This window comes from Pelmatolapia mariae, linkage group LG16_19 (assembly GCF_036321145.2).
Source record: "Pelmatolapia mariae isolate MD_Pm_ZW linkage group LG16_19, Pm_UMD_F_2, whole genome shotgun sequence".
Classification (NCBI taxonomy): domain Eukaryota; kingdom Metazoa; phylum Chordata; class Actinopteri; order Cichliformes; family Cichlidae; genus Pelmatolapia; species Pelmatolapia mariae.
The window spans coordinates 13,391,327-13,407,655 of record NC_086241.1 but is presented as its reverse complement, the minus strand read 5'-3'; the positions used below and the strand labels follow the sequence as shown (position 1 = coordinate 13,407,655).

Below are 16,329 nucleotides of genomic sequence, written 5' to 3'. Positions count from 1 at the left end.
TTATCATGCAACAGTTCAGTAAACAGTACTATGCAGTATATTAAAGAAATAGCAATGCCACAGAAGGCAGTTCCTTTCATGTGAAAAAAGGTAATAGCAAAGAGTTCTACATTTGCCTTTCAATACATTGCACATTAAATATTTCTAGTTATAAGGTTAAAAAAAGTCATCATCTATTTCTTCAGGGTCATTAAGCTGGTCTTAGGAATTTTAATTCTAATAAGGAAGTCATTTATGCAACAACAACAGTTCCACAAAGATTGTTGTGAGGGTTGCGTACAATTCATTTACACATTTACACAGACACATCCTGTTAAACTTTTACTTTCTTGTCTTTACTGAACAGTGGTAACTCATATGAAGAGATTTTACATGAGAATGTCAGAGCAACGGTACAAATCCAAGTTCAGGAAACTCATTTATTCAAACCACATATGTAAACCAACAACCAAATATTTTAACACAGTTAAGAAGCTTGCAGGGAGTAGTGGTCCGGTATTCACTCACTTTTACAAACACATATGAAGTACAACTGTTTTTCTCTTAGTAATTTGAATTCTGGCTTAGATGAAGATTACAGCAGAATTTATTGTTAGCTGAAAGTCTGGTTATTCCAAAGTGCTCACAAACATTTCCTAGCAACTGAATTTCACAATGGGAATTAGAAAACAAGATTCAAATGAGGGAAAACAGAGACATAAAATTTGCATGTAGAGCAAATAAACATTTTGATAAGTAATATAATAACTTTTTGTTTTTGCTCCCTAAAGTGATATTACTCTCTATCAGACCATACTATATACAGAATATGCAACTATTAAGGATACTGCCTAACATTAGCTAAGTTTAGCAAGTTAAAATTGTCTAAAGCATATTCCAGTTAAAGAACCCACTTAAAGCTAACATATATATTTACTTTTTTGGTTAACACTATCATCTCTCCATGACCATTGCAACCATCTTCTCTATTTTAGGCTTTCGGCCTGATGTTGGACAAAGATCTGGTGCGTTCTTATCTGTGTGATAACAGCAGCAACATCTTGTGGTCAGCAACAGCGTGCAGCTCGGGAATTGTGGACAAGGTTCTAAGCGTGATCAGCACAGAAAAAGTGGCAAAACAGGTAGGCTAATGTTATTAGCATTAACAGAGAGAATCACATATATAAGAAATACAATTTTATTTTAATTCCTTTTCCATTGTTTTGATTGTTTTTTAAAATTGTTCCATATGCTCCTAACTTGCTTTCCCAATGCGACTTACGATTAAGAGCATGCCAAATAATTATTTGATGACATTCGAAATGCTTTCGTGATAGCAAGAAGCAACCACATCTTCCAGTCCACACCTGCAGAGAAACCTCAACGGTATTCAGTTGGCAGTGGCTTTACAATATTGATGTTTTGATGAGATTCATGTTTCGTTCCCAGGTTTTCCTGGCCTGGATTAAGGAGGTTGCTAAACATGACGTGCTCTTTGCCAGAGGACTGGTCTACAATCTGACTGGAGATTTCTCTTCAGGAGAATCTGAAGCCTCCAACATCACAAGGACCAGGCGCAGCTCAGATACAGAACCACAAAACGCAGAGGAAGAGCTGTGAGTACAGTGTTTTCTCCGATTTAAATACTACTAATACTAGTAGAAAATCAATTGAAGCTAAAATGACTGTTCTTCTTACCTTTGATCTGAAGCTGATAAAACTTTCGTATTACTTATTTGTTCTGCTAGTTGTGCTGTGATTCTTGTAATTTTGATGTCTTGTGCTTTAAGCTGAGTCTTCTCATTTGCTTTGTTAGGTTTCTGAACATCGGTCAGGCAGCATTGGAGCTTGTACAAAATGTGCCTGAGGCGAATACGGTTGTCCGGGGCATCCTCAGAACTGGTTATCAGTCCATGACGCTAGCGTCAGAGACCATTGAGACGCTAAAAGGTATGACAACAAAACATCATGTCCATAGTGAGGTCCCACCTGTGAGAGCATTTACTTGAAAATTAACATTACGGTGAATGTTTCACTTTTATTTCCAGCACTATTAAAATGGCTTTCCAATCATTATTGGTGATTCTTATACATCCAATAGGGAAACATAAACTAAAATAAAAATAAAAGACATGGGCTGTAAGAATGTCAGGTTTAAAAAGAGAGCAGCATTTGAGAAATAGAGAAGCTTATGCACTCAGCGGACATTTTGTTTTATCATCAGTTGCGTTACATAATACATAGCAAAGACATGAATGGAACAAGTTCACACCCTTTCTCATGGGACTAATGAAAGATGAAATGTTGAACCCAATTCGGATTAGTTAGCCTGTGGGAAAGTACACACACACACAAAACAAAAAAACAAACAAAACTGGACAAAACGACACTTGTACTGAAGAGATATGTGTGTCATTTGTAACTTAACAAAGTGTCTAAAGTAGGAAAAGTTACTGATTTTATGGCCTAATCCAAAAACCAATTTTCTCACTGAGTTGAGTTTGGTTTGTTTCTGTCTTTGCAGACATTCTAGAAAATGTCCTGGAAGATGCTAATAACATCCAAATGATTTATCATACGTTGCTGACAAACCAGTCCGAGTCACACGCTTTAATGGACCGTGTCCTCAACAGTGTGATGGAAGTAGTTATGAAGGTATGTAGGATTTATGTTAACTGACCTTAACTTTTGGCCTGTGAACAGGTTCTGTGTCAAAATCTGGCATCTTGCACATGTGATCTCCGCTGTTTAATGCCAACTCATCTGTCAGTTGAGCTTTTCATTGTCACTTCATACATTAAGTATCTCCATCAAGGCTTCCGCAGCAGTAAATCAGATGATGTGTTGTTCTGTTTTACCAGGTGATGTCAACTGAGGATGTAAGATGTGAAGAAGTTCTTGCTTCCTTGGACTGGCTGTTATCCATCAATAGCATAAAAACTGAAGTATGGACAGCACTGATCTGCCCCAACAACGGGAGTCTGCAACAAGCTTTGCTGATGGACTGGGAGGACTTGATTAAAAAGGTAAAAATATATTTTATGTGTGCAACTTGCGGTCTAAAAAAATGCTATATTATGTCATAATTTTTTACTATATTATAATAAATAAACCTACTCAAGTGAAAAGCAACAGATTCTTAACAAGGAAGGCTTAATCCATCTCTACTTAGCTTCCTGTAAATTAAAAAGTATAAATATGTTTTTTTAAGGATTTATTAATTTATTTTGCTTTAACTGTTTAAAGAAACAATTTCTTTGTGTCTTATCGTTCATATTATAATCCCCAGGGACAAGATCTGTACTCCATCCTAACAGGCAAAGCAGATTTCAACGTAACACTTCCCATGATTCTGTCTCAGTGGCAAGAGCTGAATGAGGAGAGCTTGGAGTTTGCTGAGCTTTTGACCAAAATGACACAAAAGCTGGATGAAGAATACTGGATGAACTGGATACCCGACAACAACACCCAGTTTGTTTCTGGAGCTCTTCAAAAAAGGTCTTGACCAAGTGTTCATTTTCTACTTGGATAACAACATAGCATAACAAACATAGCACATAAGAAACAGGTCTAACATACGGGGGTTCCCACTTTACTAAATGTAATGGAAGAAAACAGATTTCAGATAATGTGCACAATGCTTTACAAGGTGTGTGTTATTACTTTACTGACTCAGACATGTTGTGATTTTTCTTTGCTTATAGTCTTGTGTGGTTTATGATCAGTCTTGGTGAAAGAATTGAAAATAGTGATCAGTGGCCACCGGTAAAGGACTACTTCCACATTGCTTACTGGATTTTGAACTACCACCCTGATGTCACCACTCAGCCAGCAAACTGTGAGTTCCTCTTCTCTTCTCTTCTCTTCTCTTCTCTTCTCTTCTCTTCTCTTCTCTTCTCTTCTCTTCTCTGAACTGAACTGAACTGAACTGAACTGAACTGAACTGAACTGAAAACTAACATATACACAAATATAATACAAATATATCTAAATATATTTAGACAATATGTGACTACTAAACTGCGTTCAACAAAAGAAAGGATTAAAGTTGTATTTTATTATAATTCTACAAATCAAAGGAACTCAGTTACAAAATATATTTATTTAGTATACATGTAAAAGCCTGTTAATCCGGTTTGTTCCAGTCAATGCAACTAATTCCTAGCATGTGTTGTTTTGTAGGTTCTTTGAACAAGAACTTAGCCCTTCATTGTGACACTGGTTTTGACTGGCCACACTTTGTTCAAGCAATGACTCAGGCTCTGATGTCACCAAGTGATGCCCTTGTAAAGTAAGTGACAGAGACTTTTAGTTTTGATTGAAATATACATGGATTTTTTATGCTTTAGAATTGAAGCATGTCTTCTGTTTTTTAAAAACACAATAATCAGTGTAGATAAGGAGATTTATGCTGTTCTGTTATGTTTGTTAAATAAGTAGCTACAGTGAGCTGCCTATTTAACAAGCCTACAAAAAATGTTTTCTTAATGTGTGCTAGCATAACATGTTTGTCAACACTTTAGTTTGATTACCATGTTTTTTGTAGTGACAACAACATTTCATATTACAGTTAAATAGAAACGCTCAATTCTCTCTGTTATTTTTAATGTTACACATGCATTGCTTTCAGGACTTTATAAAGTTGGCATGTTCTGTTTTACTCTTCTATTTCTCTGTAGCTGGCTCAAAGGATCTGTGAATCTACTGCAACATGTGTATGGTGAAATCTATACAAACGAGACAGCTGTATATTTGAAACAGGAAATCAAAGGAGCTGATGCCCTCTCTGATTACCTGATTAATCTGATGCATAACCTGGATGAATTCCTCAGTACAATCTCCCAGCTTCCCAATCAAAACATCACTAACCCAGCTACCATGTCTCTAAACATTCATGCCCTGTTAGAGTCCACGGGTTTGTCATCACTTGTTCCTCTGCTCAGCCAAGAGTCTCCCCTTAATGCCTCCACAATCCTTGCTGTAGCCTCCAAACTTGGCAGGTTAAACCAGCATATTTTTACCTTGAATGAAACAGACCCAACATTGCCTGAACTGGAAGAGCTGATAAGGGAGTTCCTCTCTTTGGAGGGTAACCTCACATTGTCTCTCCCAAACATCATGGGACACACTCTGCTTACCTATTCTGATTACTTCCATTCTGATGAAGTGGACAGTCTCATAAAAGCAATTGAGCCTTTCACCAACCAGACCTCAGTGGGTTTTGTAGAAGCTATCATCAGTGCTGTGGAGCTGTTCAAGACAGTGATGGACTCTCAAAATGGTGACCCAACTGAAATCATTCTTGGGTACGTCCGTCAGATTCAAGAGTTTGTGGTTTCCCTCTATGGGCTACGAAAAATTGAACATGTCATGTTACCAAATGGCCAGTACAGCACGGCTCAAGTCACTGACCTCCACTTGCTTTCCATGGACTTTCTCAACCTCCTCACACCTGAGATCCTGCAGAACCTCACTCAGGCTGGACCAGATGCTGCCCAGGACATCGTTATCCAGAAATTTGTAGCATTCCTGCCAAAGGAAATCCAAAGTGACGCTGCTCAGTTTCTTCAGGATTTCAAGGCTCTGCAGAGTAATATAACCAAATGTGCAGCAGGCGAGGACTGTCTGGCTGGATTTTCAGAAATCTCTAAATTTCTGGATCAGATATTAGACATGATGCTCACAGCCAATGGGACTGTCACCATCAAAATTGGTCCATTTGGTTTGGGGGATAAAGAATATGAAAACACAGCTTCCTTGGTTTTCTCATTGCTCCTGTCACCAAATGATGCTGCCTCTCTGGAAACATTCAAGCAGACCCTCCAATTCATCAAATTGGTCATGAATACACCAAATGTTACCGTGTCCGATGTCCAGAATGCCCTTACACAGACAAACCTAACCATTGAGGACCTAAATGCTATTGCCCAGCTAGCTGGAGCGTCCAACATAAATAAACTCATGTCAAATGTAATCGGGATTGCAAATGTTGAGAGCTGTTTTGAACCCCAGAATGACATCATGGTAACAACCAAGTGTGTTACGGGACTCATAGATATGTTCAGCAGCTTTCTGACACAGGTACCTTCTCTCCATAACAACACAGACATCCTCTCCCTCATCCCTGTAATTGTCAATAAGACTATCAATGACTTCACCCAAGTTAACTTCAACTCCGGTCCTAACATGGTTCTTGTAGACAGCTTGAATCTCACCCTAACTAATATCAAGATGAGCCTAGACCAGAGCCACCTAAACACTCCAGAGATCATGAATGAAATAAAAGTGGTAGAGGGTCTGATACAGTTGATTGCCGACATGCAGCCAGTAAACACCTCCCAAATGACGGACCCTGTGCAAGTCCAGACAGTATATCTGAAGCTTATAGAATGGTACTTGAAACGGCTGGAAAACATCACCAGCGATAGTGCAACCGCAGAGCTCCTTCATCCTTTCTTTTCCATCACACAAATGCAAGTGGCATTACAGCTGGCACAGACAAATTTCTCTTTGTTTGTTAGTGACAAGGTCCAGTTCCTAATAAACAGCCTCCAGGGCCCAATAGATGGCACCGTTGTGAGTGAAATTGGCCAGACAGCAATTGAGATTCTTCAGCATCTGTTGGACTTAATAGAGGTCAACCTTGAGTCATGGAATAACACTGAAGGCTCTGAACAGCACTTCAGTGCAACCATTCTGCATTCCACGGCACTCCAAATTAAGCAGTACCTTGGTCTCATTGAGAAGTGGATGACAGAGCCCAATGTCACATTGTTCCTTAGCAGTATGATCCAATGGAAAAACTCCACCATTGCCACCCCTGTGACAGATCTCCAATACATCCTGCAGACAGTGGAAAATTTTCTCAGTGATGATCAGCTGGCCTACCTTTCCATAGTGAACAATATCACAGAGTCTCTAAGCAAAGCTGTGATGGTGGCAGAGCAACAAGGCCTACAGGATGAAAGCTTCATAGCTGCCATTGTAGAAGTAGTGCAACATGCTATACAGATCCCAAACATTACTGTTATCCCACTGTCACAGCAGGATTTTCTGGAAATTGTGCAAGAGTCAGTAAATCTCATTGTCCAACCAAACATGAGCTTCGCTTCAGCTAAAAACATCTCCATCATCATCCTGGAGAAAGTTGATAGAATCATCCAACAAACTGTACCAGAAATGGTTGCAGAATACATGCTTGGCTCACTCAAGTTTGTAAAAACATATTTTGAGACCATCTCTGAAGCCAATGGACAAGACAACCTGAATCAGATGTGAGTTTCCCTACTTTACTGTACACAATTACCATAATTTTGTAACAGAAGGGGCTCAAATGAGTACTCTTTAACAAATATGAATCATGAATCATAGCTTTAAGAATAGGGATTGCTTTAAAATAATGCCTCACAAAAACTAATATACGATGTATTAAATGTAATAAAGCATTAGATGAACTAAAAGCATGCTTTTGATTTACTATAAAAATAAACAAGTGCAGTAAGTATCACTTTGCTTTTCCAGCACCCAAAATTGCAAGTTGCTTCAAATTAAAGTTCTTAATATATTTTTAGCTGCAACAGATATTTTAGTCTATTTTTACTCCACAAAAGTAGTCTGTAGTAATACTCTGCTTTCAACCTATTGCAGTTCTCTGTGAAATTTAACAAATCTGATGTTTAATTTTTCTAAGGAAAATTTATAGGTCTAATTGTAGTTTAGATCTTGTCCAAAAGTTCTCTCTTATATTTTATTTTTATTTTTGTCAAATAAAAAGGTTATTTTAAGTACTAGGGATTTTACATGTACTTCTAGTCCTTATTAATGCTCTGAGATAAAAATAAATAAATTAACAGAATGATTGCATGCATGCAGTTCTATTCTATGCAATCATTAGAGAACACAAAGAACTTTTGATAAGACTTGTTAAGATCTGAAATGTTGATTTGCTTTGTTTCCTAAGAATTTTCAATGAAATGAAGACGCTGCAGAGCCTCCTGTCACAGCAATCTCCAGTCCAGCCCTACATTTCTGCCCTCATTAACATCACTCAGGTTATCTTGGAGTATGGCCAAGGCAAGTCAGCTTCTCAATACCACTGTAGGTGGACTGCATGTTAAATCCTGATGAAATCTGATTGAGTGGAGGTCATATTGTGCACTTCATCATTCAGGCATTTATGCCAAAAAGCCTAAGAACAAAAGTAGATCAAAGTACCACAATGCTTGTGATGTATGTTGTAAGAGTTGGTCGTTCTGCTTGCAGTTCCACATGGGTGATTACTATAAGTATCTAACATATTAGTATGTTAGATACTGAAAATGAGGCCTGATGTGTGAGCACATTTTTTTTAATGATTTCAGGTAACATGAACTTCTGGGCAGGCTTTGAAAATGCATCAGCAGACAATGCACAACAAATCATTCAGCAGGTAAAATCTCTGCACTTTTATTTTTATTTTATTATATGTCTGGTAAAATTAGTTTAATGTACATTTATATATTGAAAACATAACATCTAAAGGTGTTCAATTTAAAAATGACATTTAATTAATAATAATTTTATTAATAATAAAAAACATCTCACGGGACTGCTAGGCCTCTAATTCCAAACTGCACACTTATTGTTGACACTTTTTTTTATTAGTTGGGCAAACTTGTGAGCATGTTTTGGCCACTGGTTGCGGAAGGCACTGGCTCACATATGACTGCTCCATCCCTGGAGGCTTTTACTCAACTTCTTCCAGTCCTGGAGACCATATTAACTGGGAATGCAGACCAAGACACATGGAACAAGTAAGTGTAATTATCAGTGTAATGGCAACAATCCAAATGGCTTGTTGTTATACAGCAGTTTGATATTAAATTGCATACCTGATATGTGTAGGAAGTAATTTTGTTTTACAGTTCTAAAAAAAAAAACTTTACATACACTCATCATGGGCATAAATTTCATGGCAGTTGCATGGCTTTTAATGATTTCTTTGAACTGTTGTTTTTCCAGAGTGTAACGATTGTACTGTGTACATTCTTATCCTTTTGATAAGAATCTTTGATTAACTTTGAAAAACAGGAATTGGGTGCACAAGATTGAATAAATATATATTTATTTCTATTGTCCATTTAACCCCAGTAATATTTTGTTAAATGTGCCTTGGGAAGTTGTACCTCAACCAAATTTTAGTAGCAATCAGTAAGCTTCCGGTCATAATTCTGGCTGGATATTTAACCACCCATCTTGGCAGAATTGGCAGAGTTCATTCAAATTGATCACAGCAGCCTAACGTTAGCCTGCTTTATTCATTCCAAAAATAATTTTTTTGTTTGGCATCATTCTACTTTTGGAGCATCCACTCAAAGGTTTTGAAGGTAGTCCTCCTTCTTCATTATTCCATCTGTTTTGTTTAATGTATCAGTACTGCTGGCAGCAAAACAGCCCCATGATCCTATCACCACCATGCTTGAAAGCTGATAAAGATTCCTTAGGTTAGAAAACCTTTCTTTTACTACTCCAAACCCATTTAATGTTGGGGTGTCCAAATAGCTTGTGTGACCATAAAAAGTTTCTTTAGAAGGCATTTGACTTTTTCATTTGGGCAGCAACAGATTTCAAGATGTCTCAGTCCATGGCAATATAAATCTGGCTTCACTGTGGACAGTGACGCTGTTGCAATGGTTTCCAGTTCATGGCAGCCTTGAGTATTGGGGGTTTCCAGATTGATCTTTGAAAGTGCACTTGTTTATATATGTAACAGTTCAAAGAAATCATTAAAAGCCCCAAATTACCCTGATGCCCACGATAATTTGACAGCAATTGTAACTTGCTCCACAGTAAAGATTGTTCTGTTCTGTGATTACCCTAACCCATACCTAATATGTTACTAATTTGTTACAGGCTTGAACAGATGCTGGGAACCCTGTTGTCCACCCTTGAAGGAACAGAGTTATTGGACAATTTAACATCTGTTATCCCACAGTTTGAAAAAATGGTTGGAACTTTAGTGGAGAGCATCCAAGCAGGAAATGGTGAGAATGTTAAGGAAGAACATAGTGTCAGGTTTACTTTTATTTACTTGTTCTTTAGACACAACTCTTGGCACATGCCAAGTAAGAGATAATCATTTCCTGATATGTCTGCCACTTTTACTAATGTGCAGTATTGCTGCTGTTTTGTTTTGTTTTTTCAAAACTTGTGGGTCAAGCCATTTTGTCTTCTTCTTTTCAGTGATGATACAAAGCCTTCAAATCCCCATCTTGAACCTGATGAGAGAAGCTGCACAGTCTTTGAACAACACTCATTACAATTTTTCTGAAGTCTTGGAAAAATTTCAGGTTGCCATTGAAAGCACAGTGCGGGCCGCTCAGCAGGTCAGTGTTCTTGAAAGAATGCTTTTTAGACTTGCTGTATCATTCGTGCAAGTGTCTCCCTAGTCATCTGCCGGTATCTCATTTATGGAAATGTTTGCATGTGTATGTGTGCGTAATTGCACACAGCAATGTCTGTCTTCCTTCCTTCATCATTGACAGAAGTTAAAACAGTGAGGCAGTGAGGTTTTTTTCTCTCTCTCGCTTTTTCTCTGTTCCACTTCTCTGCATCAGAATTTGTTGAGTTATTTAACTTTCGGCAGATTTAGACAGATGTAGACAGACAAGATTCTGATGCGATGACACAGAAAACATTTAGCTATGGCTAACACCAGGGTAGAGTTGTTGACTATATATAAGCTTTTATTTTTTTTCTTTTGTTATTTATGCCAGGTAGACATTATATAAGATAAGATAAGATAAGATAAGATAAGATACCTTTATTAGTCCCACAAGGGGAAATTATAGTCTTGCTGAACCACAAAATAACACACACAATAACAACTTGTCAGCGTATGTTTCACAGACCCCCAAACTTGACTCCTAAGTCTTATAGTATATACTGGCCAGTTGATAATATCAACATATTTAGCCTAATCCAAGATACCTGTATCAGAATTGGTCTTTCTTCAGCCTTGACTGGGAGATATTTGAAACACATAACTTGATTCATTGCAGGACAACTACTGTTGCGCTTGTTCGCAACATGCTGCTCTCTTAAACTGGTGTGGCAGTAATGACTTGCCTTTTGAAGGTTGTATGTATATACTGATATCACGTAAATGTCTATTGAGTTAATATATTCATATAGCATTTCTAGCAGCTCTGTAAGCTTACTTAAAGTCCTGGCATCAGTGCATATTTATGTATTCATATCATGTTAATTCCTGAAAAGGCTACTGTTAGATTTGTTATTATAGCCTACCTTGACATTAATCCCTGTCATAGACTTTTGACGTGACAGAAACACTTGCTGCTTTGTAAATACATTTTTTTAAAGAGCAGCTTACTTGTGGGTGTGTACCAGTCTATTAAAAGTGAAAATATCTGTGTGAGACTTCTGACCTTTCCCTCATTTCTTCGTCTTAGTAACTGAACAGGTTTTTTCAGTGCTTATGAAACACGTGACACATCTTTTTGTTTTGTTATAGGCTAATGGCACCTTGGAGTGCAGTGAAGTTCTCAAAGTGTGGGAGACATTCAGTGAGGCAGCAGGGTTAAGTCCTAACACCATGGCTGTGTGGTGCAACATCAGCCTGCAGCCTGTTTTGGAGGCCTATGCTTCCGCACAGAATCTCTACTCCCAAATGAACATGAGTGTAAGTATAAAAATGTCAAATTAAGTACTACTTAATTTCACTTGATAGTAAAATATATACCGCATTCATACATGCAAGTACAATTAACAGTTTTACCACTTGGGGTCAGTGTTGATGCACGGAGAAAGTTGTTGATTGCTAATGGTCCCTCTCTGCTCTATGTTGTCTTTAAAGCAGATGATCATGGGACCAACCAATGTGAGCGACACAGCTGCTAGGATTGTAGAAACTGTAAAGTCACTCTACCAAGTCAACATTTACAACGTACTTGTGATAAACCAGTTGGTCATGAATTTCTCCAACCACCTCTCAATGCTGGTAGAGCAGTCTATGAGTCCTGAGGCACAGCTTTACTGGCAAAACCAGCTCCAAGACATGCAGTTGCAAAACAGGTGAGCTACAATCAGATAATTTCACTGCTATGTGCAGTGACCATGGTTTGCTATGTTTTAGAGGAAATGGTTTTTATGGTCAAAATGGTCAATCCATCGAATCACTAAGTGACTGTTGATGAGACATCACATCTAGCTGGATTTAGACTTTCAAAACTTTCTTGAGGAGCAAACTGTTTTTATGACCACAGCAAGTATGAGGAATTAGAATCGTGTCATATTTATATCAGAGTAATCCAAGCCTTCAGTAGATCACAATCACAAGACACAATCATAACAAAATGTCGTACAGCCATGTTAGAAACCCCCTGAACATGGTATCTGAATGTGGAAATGTTCTTTACATTCCCATTAAATTCTGTTAACAGTCAATTTAATTTTTACAAGGAACCACAGAAAATGACTCACCTATAGTATACATGAACTCACCATGAACTTGCCACTCCATTTGGTATAACAGCATTATCCACGATGCTCCAGTCAAACCAATTTGATTCATACGTAATTACACAAGGATGTGAAGTGATCACATTTGCATTGAACTTGATTAATTTAATGCAAGCCTGCCTGAAAACTGGCAGGCTTGCACAGATAGCGGCTTAACTATGATTCAGCTAGCCGAGACATCCTCTTAAAATTGATTTCCCTTTATATGCCAGCTGCTATAATGAGACCAGCGTGGTGATAAGGATCACATTTTGCATATCGCAGGGAATCAGTCAGGTCTTACTACATAAGTCATAGATCACTGATCACAGTGCAAACACTCTACAGTCTTTTTCATCAAATATGAAATGGGAAAAGGCTGATGAAGAGGAAATATTTCTTCTTTCTAAATCTGAATAAGTTCTATCTAATCATAGTATTGAAAAGACCAATTCAAAAATCTGTTTCATTATATTCAATGAGTATTTTGGCTTTCCAATAATCTCCATTTTGAACTCATGTTTATATTTTTTACATGAGACAGCTTACAGAGTCACAGTCACAGAGACCATGTTTGATGTACTGTGCTGCTTAACCTGACATTCAGTCAATTTCTTTATTCTACAGTTTGTCTTCCATCAAAATGCTCTCAGATGAATTGCATAATGTGGCCCCCGCCTTGCAGCCCTACATGGAAGCTCTTGTAAATGCTACAGGCTACATCCTGGACAACTATCAACTACTTCAACAGAGCACATCAGCCGAGGAGCTCCTCAAAGAAGCAGCAATGCGCTTCCTTTCCTCTGCAAACATCTCCTCTTATGATATCTTCTCCACGAGGGCAGGGAACACGACTGCATCTCTTTACGACTTGACAACAGAAATTATCAGACTGATGATTAACATTAAAGCATTTGGTGATGATCCTATGATTTACCAAGTCTTGGAGGAATTTTTGGCATCCAATGACACAAAGTTGATAGCAGAGAAGGTGGCCGAGTTGTCTATGTGGTTAAACTCCACCGAAGCATCTGGGCTAGATCTGCTGAGTGAGGCTCTGTTCAGATCCTATGACATCATAAGAAGGTAAGAAATGGGAAATCCCTGTTCATAAGTATAAAGACTGATGATAAGGAAATATTTCTTCTTCCTAAATCTGAATAAGTTCTATGTAACCATTGTATTGAAGTGATCGATTAAAAAATCTGTTTCATTATATTCGATGAGTATTTTGGCTTTCCAATAATCTCCAGATTTTGAACTCATGTTTATATTTTTTACATGAGACAGCTTACAGAGTCACAGTCACAGAGACCATGTTTGATGTACTGTGCTGCTTAAGCTGACGTTCAGTCAATTTCTTTATTCTACAGTTTGTCTTCCATCAAAATGCTCTCAGATGAATTGCATAATGTGGCCCCCGCCTTGCAGCCCTACATGGAAGCTCTTGTGAATGCTACAGGCTACATCCTGGACAACTATCAACTACTTCAACAGAGCACATCAGCCGAGGAGCTCCTCAAAGAAGCAGCAATGCGCTTCCTTTCCTCTGCAAACATCTCCTCTTATGATATCTTCTCCACGACGACAGGGAACACGACTGCATCTCTTTACGACTTGACAACAGAAATTATCAGACTGATGATTAACATTAAAGCATTTGGTGATGATCCTATGATTTACCAAGTCTTGGAGGAATTTTTGGCATCCAATGACACAAAGTTGATAGCAGAGAAGGTGGCCGAGTTGTCTATGTGGTTAAACTCCACCAAAGCATCTGGGCTAGATCTGCTGAGTGAGGCTCTGTTCAGATCCTATGACATCATAAGAAGGTAAGAAATGGGAAATCCCTGTTCATAAGTATAAAGACTGATGATAAGGAAATATTTCTTCTTCCTAAATCTGAATAAGTTCTATGTAACCATTGTATTGAAGTGATCGATTAAAAAATCAGTTTCATTATATTCGATGAGTATTTTGGCTTTCCAATAATCTCCAGATTTTGAACTCATGTTTATATTTTTTACATGAGACAGCTTACAGAGTCACAGTCACAGAGACCATGTTTGATGTACTGTGCTGCTTAACCTGACATTCAGTCAATTTCTTTATTCTACAGTTTGTCTTCCATCAAAATGCTCTCAGATGAATTGCATAATGTGGCCCCCGCCTTGCAGCCCTACATGGAAGCTCTTGTGAATGCTACAGGCTACATCCTGGACAACTATCAACTACTTCAACAGAGCACATCAGCCGAGGAGCTCCTCAAAGAAGCAGCAATGCGCTTCCTTTCCTCTGCAAACATCTCCTCTTATGATATCTTCTCCACGAGTGCAGGGAACACGACTGCATCTCTTTACGACTTGACAACAGAAATTATCAGACTGATGATTAACATTAAAGCGTTTGGTGATGATCCTATGATTTACCAAGTCTTGGAGGAATTTTTGGCATCCAATGACACAAAGTTGATAGCAGAGAAGGTGGCCGAGTTGTCTATGTGGTTAAACTCCACCAAAGCATCTGGGCTAGATCTGCTGAGTGAGGCTCTGTTCAGATCCTATGACATCATAAGAAGGTAAGAAATGGGAAATCCCTGTTCATAAGTATAAAGACTGATGATAAGGAAATATTTCTTCTTCCTAAATCTGAATAAGTTCTATGTAACCATTGTATTGAAGTGATCGATTAAAAAATCTGTTTCATTATATTCGATGAGTATTTTGGCTTTCCAATAATCTCCAGATTTTGAACTCATGTTTATATTTTTTACATGAGACAGCTTACAGAGTCACAGTCACAGAGACCATGTTTGATGTACTGTGCTGCTTAACCTGACATTCAGTCAATTTCTTTATTCTACAGTTTGTCTTCCATCAAAATGCTCTCAGATGAATTGCATAATGTGGCCCCCGCCTTGCAGCCCTACATGGAAGCTCTTGTGAATGCTACAGGCTACATCCTGGACAACTATCAACTACTTCAACAGAGCACATCAGCCGAGGAGCTCCTCAAAGAAGCAGCAATGCGCTTCCTTTCCTCTGCAAACATCTCCTCTTATGATATCTTCTCCACGAGTGCAGGGAACATGACTGCATCTCTTTACGACTTGACAACAGAAATTATAAGACTGATGATTAACATTAAAGCATTTGGTGATGATCCTATGATTTACCAAGTCTTGGAGGAATTTTTGGCATCCAATGACACAAAGTTGATAGCAGAGAAGGTGGCCGAGTTGTCTATGTGGTTAAACTCCACCGAAGCATCTGGGCTAGATCTGCTGAGTGAGGCTCTGTTCAGATCCTATGACATCGTAAGGCCTGTCTTGTCTGCCCTGACCAAGATGAACACGGACATGCAAGCAACTGTTGAGCTCCTGGAAGACTTAGTAGGAAACGTCATTGCTATGTTTAGGCAGTTGGTAAGCACCGGTAATGTTCCAGACCCCATGGTCCAATATTTGAGTGACTCAGAAATGACAGGCGGTTACCACACACATTTGGTCAGACGCAGACGTGATGCCTCATTAATGATGACAACAGACCCGATGAATGACTTCATAGACCTGTTCTACATTGACTACCCAACCATGTTCAAAGCTATGGCTGTCCCTCCTACAACACCAGAAATGATGGAAACAGCCCATGTGTTCTTTGCCAATCCTGATTTGAGCATTGTGATGAAGGGAGTTACAAGTGGCATGCAGTGGGGCTTGAATGCCTCTCGAGAAGAGACCGTTGATGCTGCACTTGGGGTACTCTCCTTCCTCACTCTCCCTGACGTCTTTGAAAAGTAAGTGTTATTTTTATGTCCTTCATTACAGCTTAAGGTGTGACAAAAAAGAATGTA

General features: G+C 38.5%; 1 protein-coding gene across 1 annotated transcript in view; it reads left to right on the top strand.

The window, feature by feature from the left end:
• abca12 (ATP-binding cassette, sub-family A (ABC1), member 12) overlaps positions 1-16,329 on the top strand; it is a 58,291-nt gene that overhangs the window by 4,671 nt on the left and 37,291 nt on the right. The window contains exons 10-29 of the mRNA XM_063496776.1: positions 975-1,121; positions 1,429-1,595; positions 1,796-1,929; positions 2,504-2,634; positions 2,841-3,005; positions 3,269-3,450; positions 3,684-3,817; positions 4,162-4,270; positions 4,659-7,253; positions 7,940-8,052; positions 8,340-8,407; positions 8,623-8,771; positions 9,871-10,001; positions 10,201-10,343; positions 11,492-11,659; positions 11,834-12,051; positions 13,105-13,563; positions 13,851-14,309; positions 14,597-15,055; positions 15,343-16,272. Coding sequence (XP_063352846.1) covers positions 975-1,121; positions 1,429-1,595; positions 1,796-1,929; positions 2,504-2,634; positions 2,841-3,005; positions 3,269-3,450; positions 3,684-3,817; positions 4,162-4,270; positions 4,659-7,253; positions 7,940-8,052; positions 8,340-8,407; positions 8,623-8,771; positions 9,871-10,001; positions 10,201-10,343; positions 11,492-11,659; positions 11,834-12,051; positions 13,105-13,563; positions 13,851-14,309; positions 14,597-15,055; positions 15,343-16,272 — 7,061 coding nt within the window. The remainder of the gene's footprint in view (positions 1-974; positions 1,122-1,428; positions 1,596-1,795; positions 1,930-2,503; positions 2,635-2,840; positions 3,006-3,268; positions 3,451-3,683; positions 3,818-4,161; positions 4,271-4,658; positions 7,254-7,939; positions 8,053-8,339; positions 8,408-8,622; positions 8,772-9,870; positions 10,002-10,200; positions 10,344-11,491; positions 11,660-11,833; positions 12,052-13,104; positions 13,564-13,850; positions 14,310-14,596; positions 15,056-15,342; positions 16,273-16,329) is intronic.